The sequence below is a fragment of the Rutilus rutilus genome (genome assembly GCF_951802725.1).
Source record: "Rutilus rutilus genome assembly, chromosome: 4".
NCBI lineage: Eukaryota > Metazoa > Chordata > Actinopteri > Cypriniformes > Leuciscidae > Rutilus > Rutilus rutilus.
In genome coordinates this window covers 44,065,714-44,091,490 of record NC_140212.1, presented here as the reverse complement: position 1 = coordinate 44,091,490, position 25,777 = coordinate 44,065,714, and the positions used below count along the sequence as shown (strand labels likewise).

General features: G+C 42.9%; 1 protein-coding gene across 1 annotated transcript; it reads left to right on the top strand.

Moving 5' to 3' along the window:
- Positions 1-8,096: 8,096 nt before the first annotated feature.
- Positions 8,097-10,525, top strand: LOC311289843 (uncharacterized protein; the record flags this gene model as incomplete). The annotated part of the gene is made up of 5 exons (XM_084408089.1): positions 8,097-8,288; positions 8,769-8,923; positions 9,113-9,576; positions 9,715-9,923; positions 10,122-10,525. Coding segments are annotated over 5 exons (1,227 nt in total), but the record flags the coding sequence as incomplete, so codon positions are not given.
- Positions 10,526-25,777: the final 15,252 nt, after the last annotated feature.

The window sequence follows — 25,777 nt, the reverse complement described above, 5'->3', positions numbered from 1 at the left end:
ACGGCTTCTCATTCCCAAGGTGTCCGATATGGCCACGTGTCCAAGACAAATGTGCGTGACACTACACAGACGCCAAAAGCGCCCTTTAGCCTCTTTATTGTGCCACAGCCGGTAGCTCATTGCTTTCATTGAGAAACCTTTGGCGTCAATACACAGACATAGGAATTTTATCATCATGAACTTATATATTGGGGTATAATTGTGTCGCCATGACATGATATTCTGGGGTATGACTATTTTATAGATGATTTTTTGAGCACTTAACCCGACCCCGACCCCTAACCCTAACCATTTCTCAATATGAAACACATAACAGGCAGATAAAAGTATGGTCACAATAATTTATTCAAAAATATCAAATATTTCAAGTCTTCCAAACGATTGCTTTAAGGAACAAACCCGAAACTGATCACATTAAAAAAAAAACACCTGAAGAAGCTTATCGTCACTTTCATCATGAAATGCCATTGGCTCTCATGGCCGATTGCCACATGCTAATATTCGGATTCATCTTTGAGTTTGGTGAGGCCATCTTGGATGAATACTGTTCACAGACCGGGAAGATTTTCACTCTGTTCTTCACTCAATGTTATCGTATGGATACAGAGATCAATCTAGAAGACACCTTTCCATACAAACAAACATAAGAATGGACACATTTTAGCCAGCAAAGTTATAAAGGTATTTTAAGAAACTCACATTATGATCATAAAAATATCAACGACCTTCGTGTCAGTTATCTGTTGACGTTACGACACTGTTCAGTTGATTTCAAAGGTTTCTCACCGAAAGCAATGGGTTACCAGCCGTGTTGGTAAGCAGATTCTTTTGCATGATTTTTGCATGAATTATTAGTATTATTATTTTTATTAATAATATAATTTTTTTATTATTACTTATTTTTTCAGAACATTGATTCTGTAATATTTCTGCATCTCAGTTAAGATGAATCTTATAATTTAAAGAAATTATGGAATTGGGTAAATTTAGTAGCATCTTGTATCTGAGAGCTAAGCAGCCGTCTAAGTGAACACAATACAATAGTTTTTTGTTTTCCCCAGTCAGAAACTTGTAAAAAGTAGAAAGTTACATGTCTTGTAGATACTGAGCAGAAGTTTGAGTTTCTTATTAGTCAGTCACGCTCGACATTACGTCAGGTGTCTGATGAATTGGGATCTCACCTGAGAGCCAAATCACCTTCGAGTGTACACAAAAACAAGCCAATGGACATTGGCGAGTGAGATTAGCGAACCACACCCCACAAAGCGGATATGTAGTTCTGAACTCACTCAAGCTCATTCTCGCGCATGCGTTGTGGCGCTCTCGTGAACTCGCGTCAGAGGCCCACACAGAAGAAAATTAACAGTAGAATAAAGTCATTATTTATATATAAAAAAAATTATATAATATAGTATATATATTTATACTTTCACACAAAAAAGTATTCTCGTCGCTTGATAAACTTAAGGTTGAGCCACTGTAGTCACTTGGACTATTTTATCGATGTCTTTACTAACTTTCTGGGCCGGCAGCTGCAATTACCTAGCAGCATATGACGGAGTGAAACAGCTCTCAGATTTCATCAAAAATATCTTAATTTGTGTTCCGAAGATTAACAAATGTCTTACGGGGTTGAAATGACATGAGGGTGAGTAATTACTGACAGAATTTTTATTTAAAGGGCACCTATTATGGACAACACCATTTACATGTGTGCTGGCAGTGTGTGAAGACAACCACCCTACAATGATAAAAATCCACCCTCTCCTTTTTTTTAATCCCCATTAAACAAAGCAATCTCATTAGACATGCGGTTTTGATTCTCTGAGCAGTGTGACATCATCCTGCTCAGGCCCCGCTCACGGCCGCTGATTGACAGGCCTGCATTACCATAGTTTCCACTCGCAGCGAGTTGTACGCTGTCCGCCGGTTTCTCCGCATTCGAGCAGCTGCAGCGACAACAATGTTAAAGTCTGTATATATTTGTTAACTGTTAGTTGTAAAAACCAAAACTTGTTTAAACCAAACATTTTCCTCATGAATCCTTCATGTTCATATTCATGTCATTTCACAATTATGCCATCATTAATAACACATTGTTCATCAAGTAGTTTCCAAGTCACCACTTTAGTTGAGGGGCTACATACATGATGAAGTCATGAGAAGCTGATGCTTAGTTAATGATGACTACTGTATTTGGATGTCAACAGAATTCATGTGATATGTGCTGTGATTGGCCAATTTTGGGGTCTGTCCATTTACTTGCAGGCTACTAGGAAGAAGACATGAACATGCTTGATAACCCAGATCATAATTAATGAAAAAACATTAGTTTCACATTAATAGATATACCGTTCTAGCCTGTATGCATGCATGAGGTAATGTGGTTCCCTTTCGTTCAGTCACCCTGAGTTACGTCAGTGACTGACGAATGGGGGTTTCACTTAGAAGCCTATCACCTTAGAGTTCTTACAAAACGAGCCAATGGCAAAACAATGCCATGGGTCTGCGGAATTTGCATAGCGCAACTCCGCCCCACTGCCCCACTGTGTGGGTATAAAAGTAGCAGCTCGGCAATCTCGCACTATGTTTTTGCTTCTGAAGTGTTTCTTCGCTTCACTCCACTGCAAGCTGTCTACGAGTTCTGAATCTTCAGTGATGTTGGTGTGACGGCGTGTTCCAGCGAGATCTCATTCCTGCTGTTGGTCTGTGCAGTGATCTGCCAACAGTGTGTGTTTTCTCCCTGGGCGCTTCAGCATTGCGGTTGAGTTTTATCCTCTCTAAAAGAGCTGCATGCGGCGCATCATTTTAAAGATGTCTAGCCCATGTATTTCTGGGTGAGGTGGACAGATTAATTCTGCTGATGGGCACGAACGCTGCTTGGGCTTAAATCATGCTCATGGCATTCGTGGATGCGGCATGTTCTCATTGCGGGAACATGACCATCACAATGCTGCGATCGAGACTCAGTGACCTCTGTAAAGGTAGAGTCCGCTCTGCCACACCCCAATCTATTCCCTCCACGAGAGGGGATACTTTGGCTGGTGGCCAGGGTGATTTGAGGCTGACGGTGTGGAACAACCCGATGAATTCTCCTCTGGCCACACCCCCCTCTTGCACATTGCAGCCCGTGAGGTTTCTGGATGAGGTCGCTGGCCAGTCTTGTGGCAGGTCCAGCGTTTCATTCGGCGCCCTGGCAGATGACGTCATGTCTGAAGATGAAGAGTCGGCTATGCTGCCTCCTTCGGGGGTGCCAGCATTGCACAAGTCTGATCCAGAACTGACTGCCATGATTTCCCGGGCAGCTGCGAGCATCAGGCTTGTGTGGAACCCTCCACCATGTCCCGAGTGCTCAAGGCTTGATGATTGGTTTTTGGGGGCGGCGCGTGCTGACACCTGTCAGCACCCACCCCCAATTCCTTACTTCCTGGAAGTGCATGAAGAGGTTATGAGATTGTGGAAGTCTCCTTTGACTTCTCGTGACTGCTCAGCGGCCTCTTCCACCTTCTCTGGCCTCGATGAGGCCATGGCCAAAGGGTATGCTGGGGTCCCCCGGTGGAGCGTTCTGTGGCGATGCAATTGTGTCCCCATAAGCACCTCCAGGTGGAGGGCTGGGGGAGAATATTTTGTTCTCCCTTAAAGAAAGAACTGACATTCCCATCTCTGAGCCCTCAGAGGCCGCGGATGGCAGTGTGCGATGCTCTGCCTCGCCACTCTCATCCCCCTCTGTCGCCAGACCCCTGCAGCCAAATGCATTTCCGACTGTTCGTCCGTTGGATTGGATTCAGAGCATGTGAGCGGAGTGGAGCGGTGAGAATCTCCGCTCATCGCTCACTGAACTGTTCACCCCTCCGCTCCCCCGCTCAAAGCTACATCAGGCCGCTCCGCTCATTTTCGCTCAGCGCTCAACGCAGTTTGCTTCGCGCTCCACTCAAATCACCCCCCGCTCGCTCCAAAAAAGGAAAAAAAATCTACATGTATATTGTAGCGGTCCCCAACCTTTTTTGCGCCACGGACCGGTTTAAAATCAGACAATATCAGACACGGACCGGCCTTCAAGGTGTGTGGCGGATAAATACAACAAAAATGATTAAAATGATACGACTGGCATAAAAACTGGGGTATTTTTTTAAATAGCCTATAATAATAAACGTGAATCCAATGTGTAGGCTTACTCGCAACTTTATTAATAGCGTCCTCTAACATCGCGCAGGCAAATGAGAAAGTCTGAAAACAAACAAAATGCCCCCAAAAGAAAAAAAATCTCTATGTTTTCAGTGCTGATGCGTTCACGTAACATGTAACTTAAGGGCACCTAAAAGCTGTCACAACGAACCGGCAAAATGATTATGAATATGTAAAATATAGCAGAAGACATTTTAATTTTTTTTATGTCTGTCGGCTGGAAAGATGCTGACTCGTGATCTTCGCAGTAGTGAACGCGCCTGAGAGAAATGCACATTTCATACGGGAGAGCAGTCTGTTTTCTTTCGTTTTGAATTGTTCTGTTTAAAAGTAGACATTTCAAGCTTTATATATATGTCTCAGGTGTGTGAGGCAAGTAGGCTATACGCTGGTTCATTCATGAGACAAACTCCAGGTTCACGCCGGCGCCTTCGTATCGTGGTTATCTATTTTCTAATATATTTAGCCTACTTCTTATTAAATCCAGACAATGGTTGATGAAACCTTGATTAAAATTAAGATACAATTAATACAAAACGAAATTAATTTTAAAGACAGGCTTTGTGCTTTCTGTCTGAGGTCTGAGTGAAAGTTTTAAAGCAGTCTTATGCCGCTTTCAGAGCGCTCACGTCCGTAATGGAGAACTGTCCCGTCCATAACATTTTTTTTTTTTTTTGTATAAATTTCTAAATAAATGTGACTTATAGTCCAGTGCGAGGCTAGGCCTATGTTTTTTCTTCTTCATGGCGCATTTTTTGACTGATGCGCCTTATAGGCTACTCCGGAGCGACTTATATTGATAGGCTACACCTGTATGAATTCTCATTTTACTTTTTGAACTCCATTATTGAGCCGAGTTTTGCCTGAAAATAGTCTACTGTTGATGACTGTGCAAGACAAATGGATTCAGGGTCAGGCTTGACTGAGCATGCTTCAGACTCGTGGTGTGAGCGGAGCGGAGCGAAATTGGAGCGGGAAATGCGACGCTCCGTCCTTTTGAAAGCGCTCTGCGCTCTGTCCAAGATCCGCCCGCTCGCGCTCCCCGCTCGCTCCCGCTCCACTCCGCTCACATGCTCTGATTGGATTGCAGCGATCGACCTGAAGGACGCACACTTTCATGTCTCCATTCTTCCTCGACACAGACCATTTCTATGATTTGCTTTCGAGGGGCAGGCATACGGGTACACTGTACTTCCATTCGGACTAGTCCTGTCTCCCCGCATCTTCACAGAAGTCGTTGAGGCAGCCCTTGAGCCACTTCAGCAACACAGGGTTTGCATCCTGAACTATCTCGATGACTGGCTGATTCTAGCTCACTCTCGAGAGCAGGTTTGCGAACACATGGACGTGATGCTCCGGCACCTCGCCCATCTGGGCCTTCGGGTCACCTGGGAAAAGAGCAAACTCTCCCCCATCCAGAGGATCTCTTTTCTCAGTATGGAAATCGACTCGCCGCTATGTACGCGCAGCTCACAAGTGAGCGCACGCAGTCACTGCTGGATTACCTGAGTTAGTTAGTTAGTAGTTTATTTCTTCGGTCATTATAAACATTTAAATCTTAGGTCACATGTTATTCAAAGATCCTGTACATAATACAATAAAAAAAAAACAAAGAAAGAAAAAAACTAAATGTGTATATTAGAAAGAAAAATACAAAATGTGTACATTAGGAATTTAAATGTAAAATAATGCCTGACCGAAGGGGTTTAGGCTAAAGTCAAGACTTATTTTGCCTAACCCCTTTTACAACTGGGACACTATGTCCAAAGATGACACAATTATACAGTTTCTCTTATACCAACGATGGTAACATATAAGCACAGAACTTAAACTTCAACAATCAAAATTATATTATGCATCCTCTTTCAACTTCTTTTCTAATGTTCTTCATTCAAGTGTTCTATACTTTTCCATAATGTTTAACTTATACATTTTCTTAAATGCATTTATAGTTTTAGAGCCCTTAAGTTGAATAAGAAGACCGTTCCATAGATCAACTCCTTTAACTGATAAACACCTCCTCTTAGTATTACTCTTCGCCATGGGTTTTTGTAACAGATCAGTTCCTCTGAGGCTGTATCTAGATTCTCTAGTTTGAAACATCTCTTGTAAACAGTGAGGAAGCATGAAATTGTGAGCCTTGTACATCACAACTGCTGTGTAAACATCAACAAGATCTTGAAATTTTAATATATTTAATCTAATAAAAAGTGGATTTGTTGGAGCAAGGTATTCTGCATAGCTAATCACTCTAATTGCTTTCTTCTGCAATAAGAAAATGGATTGTATATTAGTTTTATAGGTATTCCCCCATATTTCCACACAATAGCTAAGGTATGGAAGGATGAGGGAATTATACAGTATATACAATGCGTTTTGATTCACAAAGGTTTTTATTTTACACAGTATAGCAATAAGTTAATAAATTTTAGTCTTTAGTATATTTATATGCGCTTTCCAATTTAACTTATAATCAATATTGATTCCCAAAAATTGATGTCCCAATAATCTCATGTCAGGGAGCTCAGACTTGCAAAAGGGCACTCGTCAGTCAATGATGTAACTCGGAGTGACTGAACGAAAGGGAACGTCTCGGTTACCTATGTAACCCTCATTCCCTGAGGAGGGAATGGAGATGTTACGTCCCCCTGCCACAACCACTGTACTGCTGGAACAGCCAGGAGTTCAGTCTCGGGTCCTCGGCATAACATAAAGTGAGATTGCCACGCTTCTCCTTCAGAGTTGTGCTATGGAAATTCATGGCATTGTTTTGCCATTGGCTCGTTTTGTAAGAACTTGAAGGTGATAGGCTTCTAAGCGAAACCCTCATTCGTCAGTCACTAACGTGACGTCTCCGTTCCCTACTCAGGGAACGAGGGTTACATACGTAACCAAGACGATTTTTGTATATTCCTTTAATAATTGAAGTAGTCTTACATGCATCAATTAATGCTTTTTTCATGCATGAATTCCTGATGATTCATGTACCATAACGGTAGCTTTATCCAAAATGGATAGTAAAGACCTACTTTTTTTTGTGAACAAAGTAAACATCATGATTCATGATGATGTACTCATCTTACTTAATGTTTTAATTAAGGTGTTGTTCCTCCATGAAGTCACGAATGAAAAACTTTGTACTTAGTTCCTGATGATTCATGAGATAGTAATGCATGAAGTAATGCATAAGTCATGTGTGGATTAAAGTTTCAACATAAGTGAAGTGTTACCTGTATTTTTGAAAAAGACAAAGAAACAATTGAATGAAGGACCGAGCCAATTTTTATTTTTATTTTTGCAGTGTTCACTGTTGCACTTTATTTTACGGAACATATCACTGAGTAATAGTCTATAATGTAAATGTTATTAGGAAGTATGTACATGTATTTAAGTTGTGTACTAGTGAGTTAATTCAAACTGGGGTACACATTGATATGGTATGTAGATACACATGAAGTACACTTAAGTACAATACTGATACTTATTGCAGAACTTGGTGGGAAGTTCAATTCCACAGAAGCTTAATTCCATTTATCATAACATTAACCACACTCAATAATCTCATGTTTCTTTTGAGGTCATTCTCTCTGAGGGCGGAGGCAGGGTGGTCATACCTTTAGTATAAAAGCACCAGGTACTTTGTTCTGCATTTCACTTACTAAAACAAAGGTAAGTCAGCTTCACTTAACATTTTTATAATCATTTTCAGATATCCTTCCATTTTCATGGTTTAAACCAAACAAAACTGTTCTGCTTTCAGTACATTGTATAAGAACTCATTACACACATTTTTGTGTAAACCTACTAAGGATGGCTGATAACAAAAGCAAGTATCATCTTATTTTATCAAACAGAAAATAATACCAGCCATCAATGTGATCTTTTCAGCCTTTAAAATTTGCAATGTTTTTTCACCAGTGGCTGTGTCCCAGTGGAGCCCAACCTTTGTCCAAGACCTTCTCCCTGCTGCCGAAAAGACAGCGCTTCTCTACCATCTCTCTTACCTGAGCCTGGCCAACTTCCCCAACCTGGAGAGAATCATCAGGAGTCGCGCTGTGGAAACTCAGCTTCTGTTTGGATCCTCTGATGCAACTATGTTGAAAGTACCGTTTCAGACTTTCTCTTGACTTCAGTATTTTCATCTCTGTGAAATTTGTGTCAATTCACCAAACATAAGGGGTTTGTTTGTAGTAAATAGAATGTCATATAGTCTGTCTGTTAGCTAGAGATTAAATTTGGCTAAATTAGTTATTAGAGTCTCTCCCTTAACTGGAAAAAATACATAATGTGTCATAATGTGAAAAATGTTCAGTTTTTTTTAGGTTTTAGATTTTAGGTAAAATCATTCATAACCTAAGAGTTTGTACACATCAACTTGATTTGATATGCTTCTTATAAAGTTTAAATGCATATCTTGAATTTTTTATCAACTTTGAACTTAAATTATAATAACAACAGTTAACGCAGAAGCATTATGAGCAGCATTTCAGAAAGATTTACAGGACAAATACAAGCAATAAGAGTTCTGATTGTTTTGTTTTTAAGTCTAAGATACTTGATCTTATGTCTCTTTCTTCTCACAGTGTATTTTGACCAGTGAGAACCTGGTTCAGTCGCTGTTTCCCATGTTGGCTGAAGCTGTGGTGAAAAATAAGCCGGTTTTGGCAATCAAATTCCTAGGGAAAGCACGAGTCTGGATCAAAGACATTATCACTGATGTGGACAGGATGGTGGAAAAGTAAGAACATTTTCCTCATGAAAACATATTTAAAAAAATACCTTGAGCAGTTGAATTGTTCTTCTACATTCATCTGCTAAAATCAGGCAGAAGTATGAACATGTTTTAAGCTAAACTTTTAAGCTAGTTACACCCGCCCATTGTTATAAAATGCTAATTTCACTGCAACATTTCTTCAACATTGTATAGGTATAATTTACACAACAAAGATGTAGCATCGTCCACCAGTGATGTTGTCATGGAAAAAATAGATACAGATAAAAAGATTACTGAACAAGACCAAGAGTTGAAGCAAACTGAAAAAACCCTGAATGATCTGAAATCTGAACTCCAAAAAACCACACAAGAGCTCGATGAAACTGAGAAAAAGATAAACAGCAAAATCCAAGAGATTCAAGAATTTGCCAGATCCATAACCCAAACAAGTAGAGGCCTCGGCATCTTCGCTGCCATCGTTCCATTCATCGGGCTAATTGTTAAAAGCATTTATGATGCTGTGCGTGATCCTCAAAATGTTGCACATATGAAGGCTCTTGAAGCTGAACTGAATCGCCTCATCGCTGAAAAGACTGCTCTGAAACAGAAGCAGTGGCAGGTCCAAGTAAAGATCATTGATGGGCAGATGAAGGTTGCCGAAGCCAGTTTTGAACGGAGTGAGTCTGTTTTCTTTCATGTCTATAGTATACCAATATGACAAGTGACTGTGACTTCAGACTGTGTCAAGATTCAAGTCTAGTTTAAGACAGGGAGCAAACATGTGGCTTGCTGAAACCTTTATTTCCCCTCTGCAGATTCCATATCCGACCCCATCCATCTAAAGGATGTTCAGAGTAGCTTGACAAAAATTCAGGCAATTCTGATTCAGCTCAAAAACTTCTGGGAGAGTTTTGCTCAAATGCTGGACAACCTGGAACAGAAGACCTTTGTTGGAGAAGATCTTATTGAAGACCTTGTCGAACTAAAAGATGAATTTCTAGCATCAATCAAAACAGCTGAAGAGGTAAAAATAATGTTTACATGATTCAAAACATTTTCAGTAAGATATTCTAAAATGTTTGATTTATTTTGTTTAATTTATTTATTATTTCTATTTATTTGTACCCGAAGGGAAGGCTTGAGGGTTCCCTCATTTTGTCCAGCCATTACTAAGGATTCATCTAAAAGTCTAACGTGACTTGTAAATGTTTTAATTCCACAGGCTTGGAAAAGTTTTGCTGAAGGCTGTAAAAAAGCATCTGTCATCTTTAAGCTCCAAACCAGAGATGCCTACAGGTTTCTGGAGGTTAGTCCTTCCTCTCTCTCCAAGGAGGAGTGGCAAAAGGCATACGAAAGCGTAAAGACACGACTGGAGAAAATAGACCCACCACCAAGTGTGACATCCTCTGCTACACCTGCCATTTCTTAATGATCTACAGAGCGTGACACGCACAAGTGCGTTTGTTTTCCGTCTTATGACGCTGGTAACCTGGGATGATGATGTTAGGCTTTTTAAATACTGTACTTGTAAACTGCAGAGTTCTGTATTACCTTCTACTTAACGCCTAAAACACTCTTTATATACACTCCTCTCCATATGTGTCATCTCTTTATGAGCTCTTGCAAAAAGACTCTTGTTGAATGGATAAAGAAAGAGATCAAAATGGATCAATAAAGTTTGATTACATCATTATTGACTTTTTGTTTTAAATAATCACAAATGTCTTAATTATTTTTATGTGTGAAGTCATAGATTTAAGTTTCATCAGCAAATATTTTGTCATCTCAAACTGCTTTTGATGTCACTGGATACACAAAAATTGTCACATTACAAAATATATTCTTGATTCGTTCTGGTAATGAATAAGCTCACTTATGCAGATTATTTTAATACAGTTTACCAGAACAATGATGTCGGTCCAACAACGCAATCCAACGGTGTGGGCGAAGGGATAATGCGTGTGTCTTTTTAGCGATCCACGCTTAATCTGACTCCAATTTCAAATGGGTATCAAAATTAGATTGTGTTTCTTATTAGAAAATAATCATAAATATTGGTTATGATTTAACTTATTCAATTGAATCAATTATTCATTCATTAAGTGTATTTCTTTGAGACTGCATGTCGGCCGAACATCGCGAGCTCACGGACACAAGCTAGCCAGTTCTGAAGTAGAGGATTAAACTATTTTACCTTTAAGTGGTCGCTCTCTGCTGACTCATAACAAAAAGTGTAATTTTTTTTTATAGTCACGAACTGCAACTTCCGAAGTCAGTGATAGTCAGAAATCAGAAGGTCTCCTTAATGAGGTGCTCCATTCATTAGCGCCATTAGTTTGATTTGCGGAAACACCAGACTCCACATTAATCTATACTAGAAAACAGAATAAATCAAATATAACATTTTATTTGTCAGGTAAAAATGTATCATGCCAATTACATAAGAAAACAATTAAAAGCCAATTCATAAATAATAAATTCACAACATCAACTGCTCAAAGATGACTCTAAGAGGATAAGAAATGTGTACCTTACAGAGACACACAGTGGTGTGTGAGTGTGTTCTGAGTGCAAGACTTGAGATGACACTGACACAGCACTGGATGGGGGTTTACTGGTTACAGATTCCCAAAGACTGCTCTGTCACCTACCCTTAAAATACACAGACCAGAACAAAAGGCTTGTACAAATATTTTTTAGAGTTGTTTTGGGTCAATTCATGTACCCCAGGGGGTAACACCTGGTTTTGGGGGAGAGGGGAGAATTATCAGATATCCTGAAGAGACATCACCCAAAGAGGAGAACAGGATTCTCATAAGTTCCCTTTCGTCAGCAGGGAACTCCGACGCCTCGTCGGGGGAGTTCCCCTGACGAATTGGGATCACGCTAGGGAGATTGCCTACGAGTGAATTAAAACGAGCCAATGAAAATTGGCATGCAGGATTTGCATTCCGCAGCTCGCCTACCAGCGCGGGTATAAGAAGGCGGAAGCAACGCATGCATAGTGCTTTTAGCTTCGGAGCCGACCGATTGTGTCCTCTCTGAGTGAATGAGTTTTAAGATTGTATCTATCTTACGCTTGTAGCGCCCCCTACCTCCTTTTCTAACGGTTCAGTAAGGGACAGCACCAGGTTCAATAAACTAGTGCCTAAGAGATGTTGTATTACAAGGCCCCTCTGATGTCACTGAAATAAATACTTTTCTTTTGAAATTTACTCAGAATAAATCCCTACGCCCTTTAGCTGATGAAGTCAACATAAACACTTCTGAGAGAATAACACACTGTTAGGAGTACAAAACAAATAAAGAATTTAATTAGAAAAGAATTATCAAATGGTAACTGGCTCAAACAATGAATTTCAGAATGTGAAGTATTCACACAATCACATTGCATATAAATCTGACACAAATTTACCCCTGAAGGGCAATATCTCCGATGCCAGACCTACTGAAATTAATCTCTAGGTCAAATACACTCAGTATTGATTCAACCAATGAACTCAATAGAATGAATGTATACAATAACTCACAGATTATAAAACATATACTCTGAGTATTCACATATTATTTTCAGTGCACTGAATAATACTAAATAAACCAATATATAATGCTGTGGGCCCACACACACCAGTCATTCACACAACCCACCCCGTTGCAGGCCTGAAACGTGGCTCGTGTTCGTGGTGGCCGGGAAACTGACAAATGGCCCCTTCACTCTCCTGAGCACAAAACAAATCAAACAGATACCTCAAATTCCACGTGAGACAATACAGCACTCCGCGAATCCTGAAGCAGGCCTCGCGCAGCTCCTCGTCCTCTCTCTCGCTCGTCAGCCGAATGAAACGCACCTCCCACGGCGCCAGAGGAACCCCAAATAACTCGGGTATCTGGGGCGCTATCTGGTCCTCAAGGTCTCCGTCGTTGAAGAGGAAACAAACGCGATAACTGTCTTTAGTCTGGTAACTGTTGTTTTAGCTTACGCATTCAGATGCGCGGATATGCGCATTGATAATTCACCTAAACAGTCTATATTCGCGGCTGCACGGCAAATTAACAACACTGGAAATGGCCGTAAAACACTCGCGGCAATCTCAAAGAAGCACACACAAGCGATTCATCTCTGTGTCAGTGCTTCACCTCTGATCTACATTACAGTTAAAGATCTTTTAAACTTGTAAATCGTCAATCAAAATACTCTCTTACCGCAAAAACGTCTCTCACATTCACAACTCTATCTCAACTCCCGCACTTGTCAATCTCAACTCTCTCATCCCTCTCGAACAACCACTCAAGTTACACAAAACACCAGCGAGGGCGGGACTTAACTCACATATACCAATAAAATAAGAAACACCTAACATGATGGCTAATGCCACGTTTTCCACATGTACACATCAATCAAACTTGTAAGATGCACGAACGCTCTTAAAGGAACAAACACCTTATACACACTACTGAGATGTATATTTCATTCACATTTTAGCTCTGGATTAGAACTAAATACAAACTAATAAATTGAGATAACCCATTAAATGAATAATTATATTCTACTGGGTTACACGCTCTACGAGTCTGCTGTTTCGGGAAGGGATATCTCTGTGCTGGTGAGACGGCGTTTCAGCGACCGCGCGATTTCCTGTCTGCCGGCTGCGTCTACACGCTGTTAATTCAAAAGCTGTTTTCACAGCTGGTAAACGGTTGAGTGCGCACAGCGGGCTTGCAGTTTCCCCGCTGTGTTGCCGCGTTGGGTCCCTGTGTGCTTCAGCACAATAAAGAGAGTACTTTCTTCCTGAAAGAGAAATACGAGTGAAGATCGCGTCCTTTTCAGGATGCCGTTTCACTCGTGTGTTTCTGGGTGCGATCGTTTCCTGTCCTCATTTGACGGCCGCGATCGCTGTTTCACATGCCTAATCAGTGTGTTAAAGCTGCGTTCGTGGGTGGTTCATGTTCTCTCATGAGTGCATGACCACGTCGGCACGTTGTTCGTCTCTCCTTTTTCGTAAGGGCTTGAGCCGCTCAGCGTGCCGTGTGCCGTCGAGCTGCCGATTGACAGCGCGGGTTGTCACGGCAACCCAGCGCGCGTCATTCGGCGCTCAAGATGCGCGGTCAAGATCAAGACTCGCGTGCCTCTATGAGGTGAGTCCCTTTGCTTATTCCCCGATCTAGTTTCTCTTCTGGTGCACCAGAAGAGGGCTACTTTGGCTAATAACATTAGCCGCGTTTCCACTGTCGGGCCAGGGCCGGGCCGTGCTAGTGCGTGCCAGGGCCAGTCGCGTTTCCACTGTCACTTCCGGGGCTTGATCGGGGCTTACTCGGGGCCAACGGCCAGGATTTCTGGCCCGTCGAATACCTTGGGCCAAAGCGGGCCAGCTCGGGCTAGAGGAGTGGTTACCAACAGAGGAGGAGTTTACCGTTGGGAGACGGCAGCGCCGGATAATTCTGTCAGCATTTAAGACTTAAAAATAAAATAATTTAAATCGCGTTCATGTTTGAATGCCTTCTGTTTGTGATGCAAAAGACTATGCGCGCTAGCCGTTACCATAGTAAACATAGTAAACGCTTGAAGATACGCATAGTAATAAAAAAAAACATAGCGAACGCTTGAAGAAATCAGACCAATCTTAAAGGCTATCACAGTCATGTTTTTATTTTATCTGTCATAGCCTACGTCGTCTCTTTAAACCGGACTATCAAAAAATAAAGTAACTTTTTTTTTCGGGAGCTTCCTCTGTTTCTCTGACTGAAAATATCTGTATGGGAGTCGAGAGAGTGCTAAAGCTTCTCAGGTCGTATGGCATATATTTGTAGAAATTATCATTTTTTCTAAATGTGATGTAAATATGTCCTGTAACTAAGTTACCAGATAAAGAAACAGACGCGACTGAAAAAGTAAGTGTAACCTCTTTCTTTTGTGAAATAGACCTAACGGTAATTTATTTCTGAGTGACTAATGTGCAATTTTTACATAAATTAATTCATTATGATCAATGTATCACTTTTTATTGTAAACCTGTGGTAAAACATCGATGCTTGGTTTTAAATATTCAAGTAGCTGCTAAACAAACAAACAAACAAAAAGCTAGCAAACGGCCGCTTTTATCGTGTTTGTTTTCAACGCTGTTTCCAGTGATTTCTGATTAGTTTTCTGATAAAACTTCCATTTGTTGGTGAAATGATGGGTTAGTGTGACGTTGTCCCAGAGAGGCGTGTTACGGGCGTGTTTTAGTGAAGGGCTGTGGAGCTTCTGGCCCGACAGTGGAAACGCATGCCCGGTGCTATTGGCCCGAGGCTATTAGCCCGGCACGGCCCGTTTAAAGCCCTGGCCCGGCCCTGGCCCGACAGTGGAAACCCGGCTATTGGTGATCTGAGGATTACAGTGAGCACGGACCACTCACTCCTCTAGCGCATCGCAAACATGCTGAGACTATGTTCGTGGGTGGTTTATGCTTTCTTATGAGAGCATGACCACGTCGGCGCGTTGTTCGCCTTGCCTGAAGGCTTGAGCCGCTCAGCGTGCCGTGTGCCGTCGAGGCTTTCGGATGGGATTCTGGTCCTTCTCATGAGGGACCAAGCATTTCATTCGGGGCCCCAGGGGAGGACAGATGTCGATCGCTACATCGGAGAGAGGGCTGTTATACTCTGAAAATGATGGTGAGTTCCTACTATAATGGTGTGTTCTCATGCTGAAGATTCAGACTTGACAGCCACACTTTCCTGGGCTATTCTAAAGTGCCTGGATGGGTGTGAAAAATTTTGGCAGTATGGAAGCATTTTGGTGCCAATATGGCAAGCCAAACATGCCTAAATCTGCAGAAGTTTTTCCTCTCTCACTACCCCTGCACATTCAGTGCACGTGGGTAGTTCTGACTCGGAGTGGAGCTGCGCTTTATGACTGATCGTGATTAGTCACAGCGCTGGTCTTCGGTCAGACGATGTCCACACTCGTGGTCCAGAAGCGCCCCAAAACCAGCCCGCTCAGAGTTCGTTTCCCCCCCAGCAAAAGGAAGGGAAATGACCCTGAGAGGAGCGACCCAGAGTATGTGACGTCTGCTCTTCGGGAGTGAGTGTCATCACCACTCCTTCCCCCGGAGGAGGGCCGGGTGGAGAATTTCGTTTCTGTTCCGCCGCTGGTCATCCAGCCAGCGGTACCCAAAGTTGAGCGGTCCACTTCCTCTGAGTCACTCACGGGCACGAGCGCTCAGATGACAGTGAGGGTTACGGCCAATCCTGGATCTGCGAGTATTGAATCGGGCCCTGCACAAGCTCCCGTTCAAGATGCTCACGCAGAAACGCATTTTCGAATGCATCCGTCCCCGGGATTGGTTTGCAGCGATCGACCTGAAGGACACATACTTTCATGTCCCGATTCTCTCCCGACACAGACCATTTCTATCGATTGCTTTCGAGGGTCGAGCATATCAGTACAAGGTCCTACCCTTCGGGCTGGCCCTGTAGCCCCGTGTCTTCACGAAAGTTGCGGAGGCGGCCATTGTTCCCATGAGAGAACAAGGCGTTCGCATTCTCAACTATCTCGACGACTGGCTCATTCTGGCACACTCGCGAGATGTGTTGTGCGATCACAGGGACATGGTGCTCTGGCACCTCAGTCAGTTGGGGCTTCAGGTCAACTGGGACAAGAGCAAACTCTGCCCCGTGCAGAAGATCTCTTATCTCGGTATGGAACTGGACTCGGTCGCCCAGACTGCGCGCCTCACGGAGGAAGGCGTCCAGTCAGTGCTCAACTGCCTCAAGTCTCTTCAAGGCAAGTCAGCGGTCCCACTGAAACAGTTTAAGAGGCTCCTGGGGCATATGGCAGCCGCAGCCGCAGTAACGCCGCTCGGCCTGTTGCATATGAGACCGCTCCAGCACTGGCTTCACGATCGAGTCTCGAGGTGGGCGTGGCAGAGCGGCACGTTCCGGGTCAAAATCACCCCGCACTGTCGCCAAACCTTCACACCTTGGTCGGATCCTGTGTTTCTACGGGCCGGAGTGCCCCTAGTCCAGGTTTCCAGGCATGCTGTGGTGTTCACAGATGCTTCTGCCAAGGGCTGGGGGGCCACGTACAAAGGGCATGCAGTCTCGGGTCTGTGGACGGGGCCCCAGCTGCATTGGCACATCAACTGCCTAGAGTTGCAAGCAGTACGCTTAGCCTTGTGTCGCCTCAAGGGGCTTCTCAAACACAAGCACGTACTGGTCTGTACGGACAGCACTGCGACCGTTGCATACATCAACCGACAAGGTGGTCTAAGTTCCCGTCGTATGTCGCGACTCGCCTCCCACCTCCTCCTATGGAGTCAGAAGCATCTGAGGGGAGCTCAATCATGTGGCCGACGAGCTTTCACGTCAGCCTCCCCTACCAGGAGAATGGCGACTCCATCCCCAGGTGGTCCAGCTGATTTGGTGAATTTTCGGAGCCGCGCAGGTAGACCTGTTTGCCTCTCCGGACATGACCCATTGCCAGTGGTATTATTCCCTGACCGAAGGAACTCTCGGCACGGATGCCCTGGCACACAGCTGGCCCCGGAACTTATGCAAATATGCGTTTCCCCCAGTGAGCCTTCTTGCACAGACCCTGTGCAAGGTCAGGGAGGACGAGGAGCAGGTCCTTTTGGTGGCCCCGTATTGGCCAACCCAGACTTGGTTCCCAGAACTCATGCTCCTCGCGACAGCCCCTCCTTGGCCGATTCCTCTGAGGAAGGACCTACTTTCTCAGAGACGGGGCACTCTATGGCACCCACGTCCAGACCTCTGGAAACTCCATGTCTGGTCCCTGGACGGGACGCAGAGGTTCTAGATGACCTGCCACAGGCAGTGGTAGACACCATCTCTTCAGCTAGAGCCCCCTCTACGAGGCGCTTCTACGCTCTGAAGTGGAACCTGTTCGTCGACTGGTGTTCTTCCTACGGGGAGAACCCACGAACTTGCCCGATCAGAGTCGTGCTCTCCTTCCTACAAGAGGGGTTGGAGCGAAGGCTGTCTCCCTCCACCCTCAAGGTGTATGTTACCGCAATAGCTGCACATCACGATGTAGTTGAAGGTAAGTCCGTGGGGAAGCACGACCTGGTCATCAGATTCCTTAAGGGTGCTAGGAGGCTAAATCCACCTCGCAATTTGCACCCTGTACCCTCTTGGGACTTAACTTTAGTGCTTAAAGCACTCCAAAGTAGAGGTCTTCACGGGTCCAAAAATTCGTGCCCGAACCCGAAAGAGACCTGTAATGTGCTACACCGAACCGACCCGGACCCGTCTATTATTTCAAAAGCTAGACCCGGACCCGTGCAGATCCGAGAAATGCCTAACCGGACCCGACCAGGACCCGTCTATTATTTGAAAGCTGGACCCGAAACCACCGGGAAGACACAGACCCGACTGGACCCGATTGTCACATATTCCACCTTAAACTGCTATTACAAGTCAATAAACCTGTTGCGAAAAATACAACTTTTTGTCTCACCTAATTTAAGGAGCCGTGGTAGCGTAGTAGTCTCCTCTCCCTTCCTTGTAACGTTAATGTTACCTGACTGGCTGTGATCATGCATTACAATCCTCCGACAAGAAAGTTATCAATGTTATTCCTCTCGTTATTTCAAGTCCAAGCTTAATCCACTCATTATTCCAGCTTCAAAAATCCACTTGATGTCACGGTGACGGATGACAAATGCAACTTTGCACATATAACTTACATTCTGACTTGAGTTAACTAGCATAATAACTTTGACTGTTTGCCCTTTTGAACTATAATAACGATTGCTTGTTCAGTGCCATGGCCGCTGACGTTATTTATTTGCTATCATCTCCGTGCTCTCTGCTCTGCATCGAGTCTGAATCTGACCACTAAAACTTTAAGATTAAACAAGACGGTTAATTTATATTGTAAAATCTAAAGCGCGGTTTGGCGGTTCCTCACTGAAGCTCTGGTAACTGGTTGCCATAGAAACATGACACGCGCGTGAGACTGCACATGCGCGCTAGCTGGATCAACCTAAAATATGCTTTTTAAGGCAATTTATTTTCAGTGTCCTAATTTTACAAGTTGCAAGTTACAAAAAAACACACAAAAAACACCAGGTGGTGAACCTGCAAGCGCTGCCCCTGGAGGAGGCAGACCCAGCCCTAGCTTTTCTCTGTCCTGTCCGGGCCCTCCGGGGTTATATAGACAGAACGCAAAGCTTCAGGACCTCAGATCAGCTCTTTGTTTGTTACGGAGGCCAGCAGAAGGGGAAGGCTGTCTCCAAGCAGAGGTTAGCCCACTGGCTAGTGGATGCTATCACCAGGGCTTATGAGTCCCAGGGTGAGCCCTGCCCACCCAGGTTGCGGGCTCACATTCACTAGGAGTGTTGCCGCTTCCTGGGCTCTGGCATAAGGCGCCTCGCTAACAGACATTTGTAGAGCTGCGGGCTGGGCAACACCGAACACGTTCGCTAGGTTTTATAGCCTACGTGTGGAACCTTTTTCCTCCCGAGTAATTGCTACGGCCAGTAATTAGAGGGAATAGGTGTGTCGGCTTGCGACGCCATTCCGTGAACGGATACGTGCGTCTTTTTGCTCCGTTGGTTACCCAACAAACGGCTAACCTCGTGAGTTCCTCCATCACCCCCTCCGGTGCCAGGCGTTGCGGACCGCCCGGCTCCAGGTCTGCTACCTTCAGTAAGGAGTTGCTAGTAGACTGGGTGCCTTTTTCAGTGGTCCCTGCGGCGACCCTTGATTGCCACGTGCAGTTCAGCCGTGTCTTCCCCTTGACAGACTCATTCTGTCGTCCCTGTTGAGTATGCTCCTCACTCCTCCGGACTGGGACTACCTTCAAGGACTGCCATATGTTTCACTACCCTACGTGGTTAGTACATGTGTGTATTTGAGGGCCTTCCTCTAGGCTGCCTCAGCTTCCGCACCCCCCCCCCATTATTTCCTTGGGGTCGGGCACGCTTTCCCAGTGTTATCCAATATCCACTGATTGGGTCTTGCGGAACAGCAGTGTGATTCCCTAGCTAGCTCCCGCAAAATTTCTGGAAACTGCTGAAGGGCTGTAGCTTAGCTGGGCGCTGGAAGGGGCCAGCACCATGGCGTTTTGGTAGGGATCCCAATTCGTCAGGGGAACTCCCCCGACGAGGCGTCGGAGTTCCCTGCTGACGAAAGGGAACGTCTCGGTTACGTATGGTAACCCTCGTTCCCTGAGTCCAGGGAACGGAGACGCCTCATCCCGTCGCCATGTTGCTGTACCTTCGCGGAGGACTGGACACCGTTCGGCTCCTCAGCGAAAAGCACTATGCATGCGTTGCTTCCGCCTTCTTATACCCGCGCTGGTAGGCGGGCTGCGGAATGCAAATCCTGCATGCCAATTTTCATTGGCTCGTTTTAATTCACTCGTAGGCAATTGGTCTCCCTAGCGTGATCCCAATTCGTCAGGGGAACTCCCCCGACGAGGCGTCTCCGTTCCCTGGACTCAGGGAACGAGGGTTACCATACGTAACCGAGACGTTTTCAGTCTTTCTCATTAAACCAATGACTGCAATGAAATTAAGACCATTTTACCAATCACACTGAGACATTTAAAATGATACCAAACATGAAAAGGAAAGAAACAATAGAATTGGAAGATACACATCATATGTGGTATATAGACCTTCTTAGTGAACTTTTAGTGACTTGACTCAGGGGGAGAGGACAGGAGGAGGGAGAGGGGGATGCAGAGATAAGGAAGGAGACAAGTGTGCGTTTTAATGCTTTATTGCAGGGTGCGTTTTATCTCAGCTTTTTTCTTAGCAGGAAAATCAAGTATTACACTTGTGTTGTAAGGGATTTGTTTAAATATTTCCTTTTTTTGTATTAGCTTATTTTTGGTTTTGTGTTGTTAACTTAAGTATTTGTAATCTGCTTAATTTTGGGGTTAACCGTGTGAGTGGGGAAAGTCTTTATTCCCATTTGTTGATTTTGTCTATTGGGGAGAGACCGTTTCTATCAGTGTTATTGTGACAATTATGAGTTGTGTATAACATAATTCTGTTGTTACAGGAGCTGAGTTCCTATGGCAGAAAAGAGTCACGAGTGCTGTGTCGTGAGTTAGTCAGGGGGCCAATTCTGAAAAGGGCTTCCGTTAAGACTTTTGCGGACATGTTTTGGTACAAGCTGTCACCCTATTTTTTTAGTTAGAAGACACCCATAGGTAAGATATTAGGGTGGTTGTCAAGCTGAATTTTTTTTTTTGTGACTTGTACAAGCAATTTCAGGCCAATTTTTTGGTTTCCTGCTCAACACGACATGCCAACAGTAAATGTTGAATATCTCCACAACCACAAGGACCATATTCATACAAATGGTATCAAATGAAAGCCAACACTCATGGGATGTCTGCTGAAGTGTCAGAATGAACATTTATTGTACAGTGTAAGATACAACAGAACTAGAACATGAAAAAAACTATCTCCGCCTAAAGAGAACCAGTTTTCAAAGTGAATATCAGCTTGGAAACATAACCTAGTATCCCAAAACCTCTATCAATCATTACCCATATCTATGGGAATGAGTCAAGCCAAGTTTAAAGCTTGTAGGGAGAGACAGTGCAATGCTGCACAAGTTATAATACTTTAATGTCAAGGCGGAAATTTAGAACTGTAGATGATGGTCTATGGTGGTATTTGACTTAATTAGTGTACCAGGTTGTAACACAAATTATATTTAATTCACATATCACTATAGTTATTAATTCCTTCCTAACAAAACTGCTCTCTCACTTCTTTAGGGTTAGGGGTTAGTAACTAGTTAGTAATAATAACTATGTAATAGTCGTATGGCAAAGGTATGTTTTTCCCCATCAAAGCAGTGGCTCTCAGGTTGTCAGTCTCATCCCTTTGAGACTGAATGGATTGAATAAGCAAGGTCAAGCTAAGTGCAATTAATGGTGTGTGTCTATTATATTGCAAAAATATTGCACAATATTATACTACAATAATATCCAGAAAGACACCACTTCCTAAAAAATCACTTCAATCAAAGGGCTTTATCTTGGCCATATTTGTCTTGACAAATGAAACATTTTTCCCAATCAATATCTCTTCCTATTTGGTTTTCTTTGGACGCTAGGCTTATAGCTCCCTCTGGATCCATGTTATCTCATCTGAAGGCAAATACATTTTTCACTACACTAGTCTGATTGGTTTCTGAGTGGATCCCTACAATGACCTCTGACATAAGCTGAGGGCTTTGCTATCTAACAAACTTATTAACACTTTTAGCTATAGCAGACTGTAAAATAGGCTGCTGTGCAGCAAATAAATTAAAAACATAATATTTCCATTACACATCTGCACAAAACTTAATTTACCTATTAGTAAGTATGCTAGTAATTATGAAAGTAAATTAGCCTAGCTATACACTCACCTAAAGGATTATTAGGAACACCTGTTCAATTTCTCATTAATGCAATTATCTAATCAACCAATCACATGGCAGTTGCTTCAATGCATTTAGGGGTGTGGTCCTGGTCAAGACAATCTCCTGAACTCCAAACTGAATGTCAGAATGGGAAAGAAAGGTGATTTAAGCAATTTTGAGTGTGGCATGGTTGTTGGTGCCAGACGGGCCGGTCTGAGTATTTCACAATCTGCTCAATTACTGGGATTTTCACGCACAACCATTTCTAGGGTTTACAAAGAATGGTGTGAAAAGGGAAAAACATCGAGTATGCGGCAGTCCTGTGGGCGAAAATGCCTTGTTGATGCTAGAGGTCAGAGGAGAATGGGCCGACTGATTCAAGCTGATAGAAGAGCAACTTTGACTGAAATAACCACTCGTTACAACCGAGGTATGCAGCAAAGCATTTGTGAAGCCACAACACGCACAACCTTGAGGCGGATGGGCTACAACAGCAGAAGACCCCACCGGGTACCACTCATCTCCACTACAAATAGGAAAAAGAGGCTACAATTTGCACGAGCTCACCAACATTGGACAGTTGAAGACTGGAAAAATGTTGCCTGGTCTGATGAGTCTCGATTTCTGTTGAAACATTCAGATGGTAGAGTCAGAATTTGGCGTAAACAGAATGAGAACATGGATCCATCATGCCTTGTTACCACTGTGCAGGCTGGTGGTGGTGGTGTAATGGTGTGGGGGATGTTTTCTTGGCACACTTTAGGCCCCTTAGTGCCAATTGGGCATCGTTTAAATGCCACGGCCTACCTGAGCATTGTTTCTGACCATGTCCATCCCTTTATGACCACCATGTACCCATCCTCTGATGGCTACTTCCAGCAGGATAATGCACCATGTCACAAAGCTCGAATCATTTCAAATTGGTTTCTTGAACATGACAATGAGTTCACTGTACTAAAATGGCCCCCACAGTCACCAGATGTCAACCCAATCGAGCATCTTTGGGATGTGGTGGAACGGGAGCTTCATGCCCTGGATGTGCATCCCACAAATCTCTATCAACTGCAAGATGCTATCCTATCAATATGGGACAACACTTCTAAAGAATGCTTTCAGAACCTTGTTGAATCAATGCCACGTAGAATTAAGGCAGTTCTGAAGGCGAAAGGGGGTCAAACACAGTATTAGTATGGTGTTCCTAATAATCCTTTAGGTGAGTGTATGTCTGGCAAGTATATAGCTAGTTGGAAAACAGTTTAGCTTACCTGTTTCTGGCAACATTTGATGGTAGAATGGTAGAATCTTGAGGTAAATGTTTGTGTAGACAAATAGATCAAGTTAATCTGTTGTGTGATTGTGTAATTCACTCCTTTATAAAGTTTTGTCCAGACTGTATTGTTGACACCTGCTGTGATCATCTTCTCTGGATCTGCTGCCTCAATCTGCTGCCAAATCACAGCTGTGCTGACACAACAGTGCCCCTTGTGGTGTGATACTCTTGTGGTATTTATTGATTATTATTTTTTTAATGATCATGCTTGCACATAAGTTGGATTATATTGCACATTTGCCCAAAATTACAATAGGTAACATGAAAGAAAATGGAAGCACTTTGGGAAAAAAATCCGCTTTTACCACTTTTAAGAATATAGTGTTAAAATGGACAAAAAAACATTTTCTAAGCTGACAACCTGGCTAGAACACATGTTGAGGGGTTAAATATTAATACTGGATAGGTTGTATACTTGTACCAAAAAGTGTCCAACAAAGTTTTAATATCAGTTTTGGCCCCCTGACTAAGTGGTGTGTGTGTGTGTGTGTGTGTGTGTGTGTGCACAGGTGTACGGGAATGGTGACTTGCCGTGGAGACCTTATTGTGCCTTTTATTCCCTGCTGTCACGCCTCAGCTTCTTCACCCTGAAACTCAGATGCTGCTGACTACTCGGGTCGCTCTTTGTGTATTTTGTTAAATGGTGTAATTGTTGTTTTCTGCATTAAATGTTATTGATGGTTTGTTCTCTGTGCTTTTGTAAAGTCTTTTCCTATCTTGAATAAAATGTAGATTTTTCTTTTATATCCACGTCTCTCGCCGATTCACTGTGAGCTAACCTGTTGCCTTAATAGGAAATTAAGTGACCTTAAGACAGTCACTTTTTAGCACATTTACAACAATATTTGTCACCTTAGAGATATTTTAAATAGTTAAATCTAAATATTAAATGTTAAATCTAAATGCTAAATCTAAATCTAAATGTTAAATCTAAATGCTAAATCTAAATGCTAAATGTTAAATCTAACTGTTAAATCTAAATCTAAATGTTAAATCTAAATCTAAATGTTAAATCTAAATCTAAATCTTAATGTTAAATCTAAATATTAAATCTAAATCTAAATGTTAAATCTAAATCTAAATCTTAATGTTAACTCTAAATATTAAATCTAAATCTAAATGTGGAATCTAAATGTTTCGGGTGAAACTAAATATTTAACTAATATGCAAATTCAAAATACCTGTAACCGGATTTAGATTCAACATTTAGATTTAGATTTAACATTTAGATTCAACATTTAGATTTAAATTTAACATTTAGATTTAGATTTAACATTTAGGTGTAACATTTAATATTTAGATTTAACTATTTAAAGTATCTCTAAGTTGACAAATGTTGTTGTAAATGTGCTAAAAAGTGACCGTCAAAAATTCATACCAGTTTTTTAAATGATGTTTGAAGCTAAATGTGACAAAATGTTGCTGTTATTTTCAGCGTGAGCCGCTTTACAAACGGCGCCCCATAGGCATAGTCTCTAGTTGTCCATCTTTAATCCCTCCGTGTTTCGCCACATTTTCACAGTCTCTTCAACCCATTGACGAGTTTATCCTGTTTATGACATATCTGTCATTGGGTCTGATGCAGAAGGATCCGGCCCACAGATTCAGAATCCACCAATCAGTTGTAAGCCGCATTATCAACACATGGGCTGACTTTGTCTACACTGTACTTGGAGCTGTGGGCATTTAGCTGGATGAGGAGACTGTCAAAGCTCACATGCCTGATGTTTTTCAGTATTACTCTGACACACAAGTGATTTTGGATTGTACTGAACTGCGTTGCCAAATACCAAACTCTTCAGAGTGAGGTATTCTCTACCTACAAATCTCACTGCACTTTCAAAGGGTTGATTGGGATGCTGTAACCTTTGTGTCATCTCTCTATGAAGGCGCCATCAGTGATAGAGAGATTCTAAAGCAGTCTGGTATTGTATCTCTTCTAAAGACAAACACTGGCTGTAATGGTGGATAAGGGTTTCCTTGTGGAAGACTGTGTGCCTGCAAAGTCCACGTACCTACCTTCCCGTCAAAGAGAGCACAACTGTCTGGGCCAGAGGTCAGGAAAACACTTGGTTTAGAACTTATGTATGTATTGAATATTGTGTGTGATATGTTGATAGGATGTTGTATGTATTGTATGTATTGTATTGTAAGCATTTCTTGAGTTACATACAAAAATA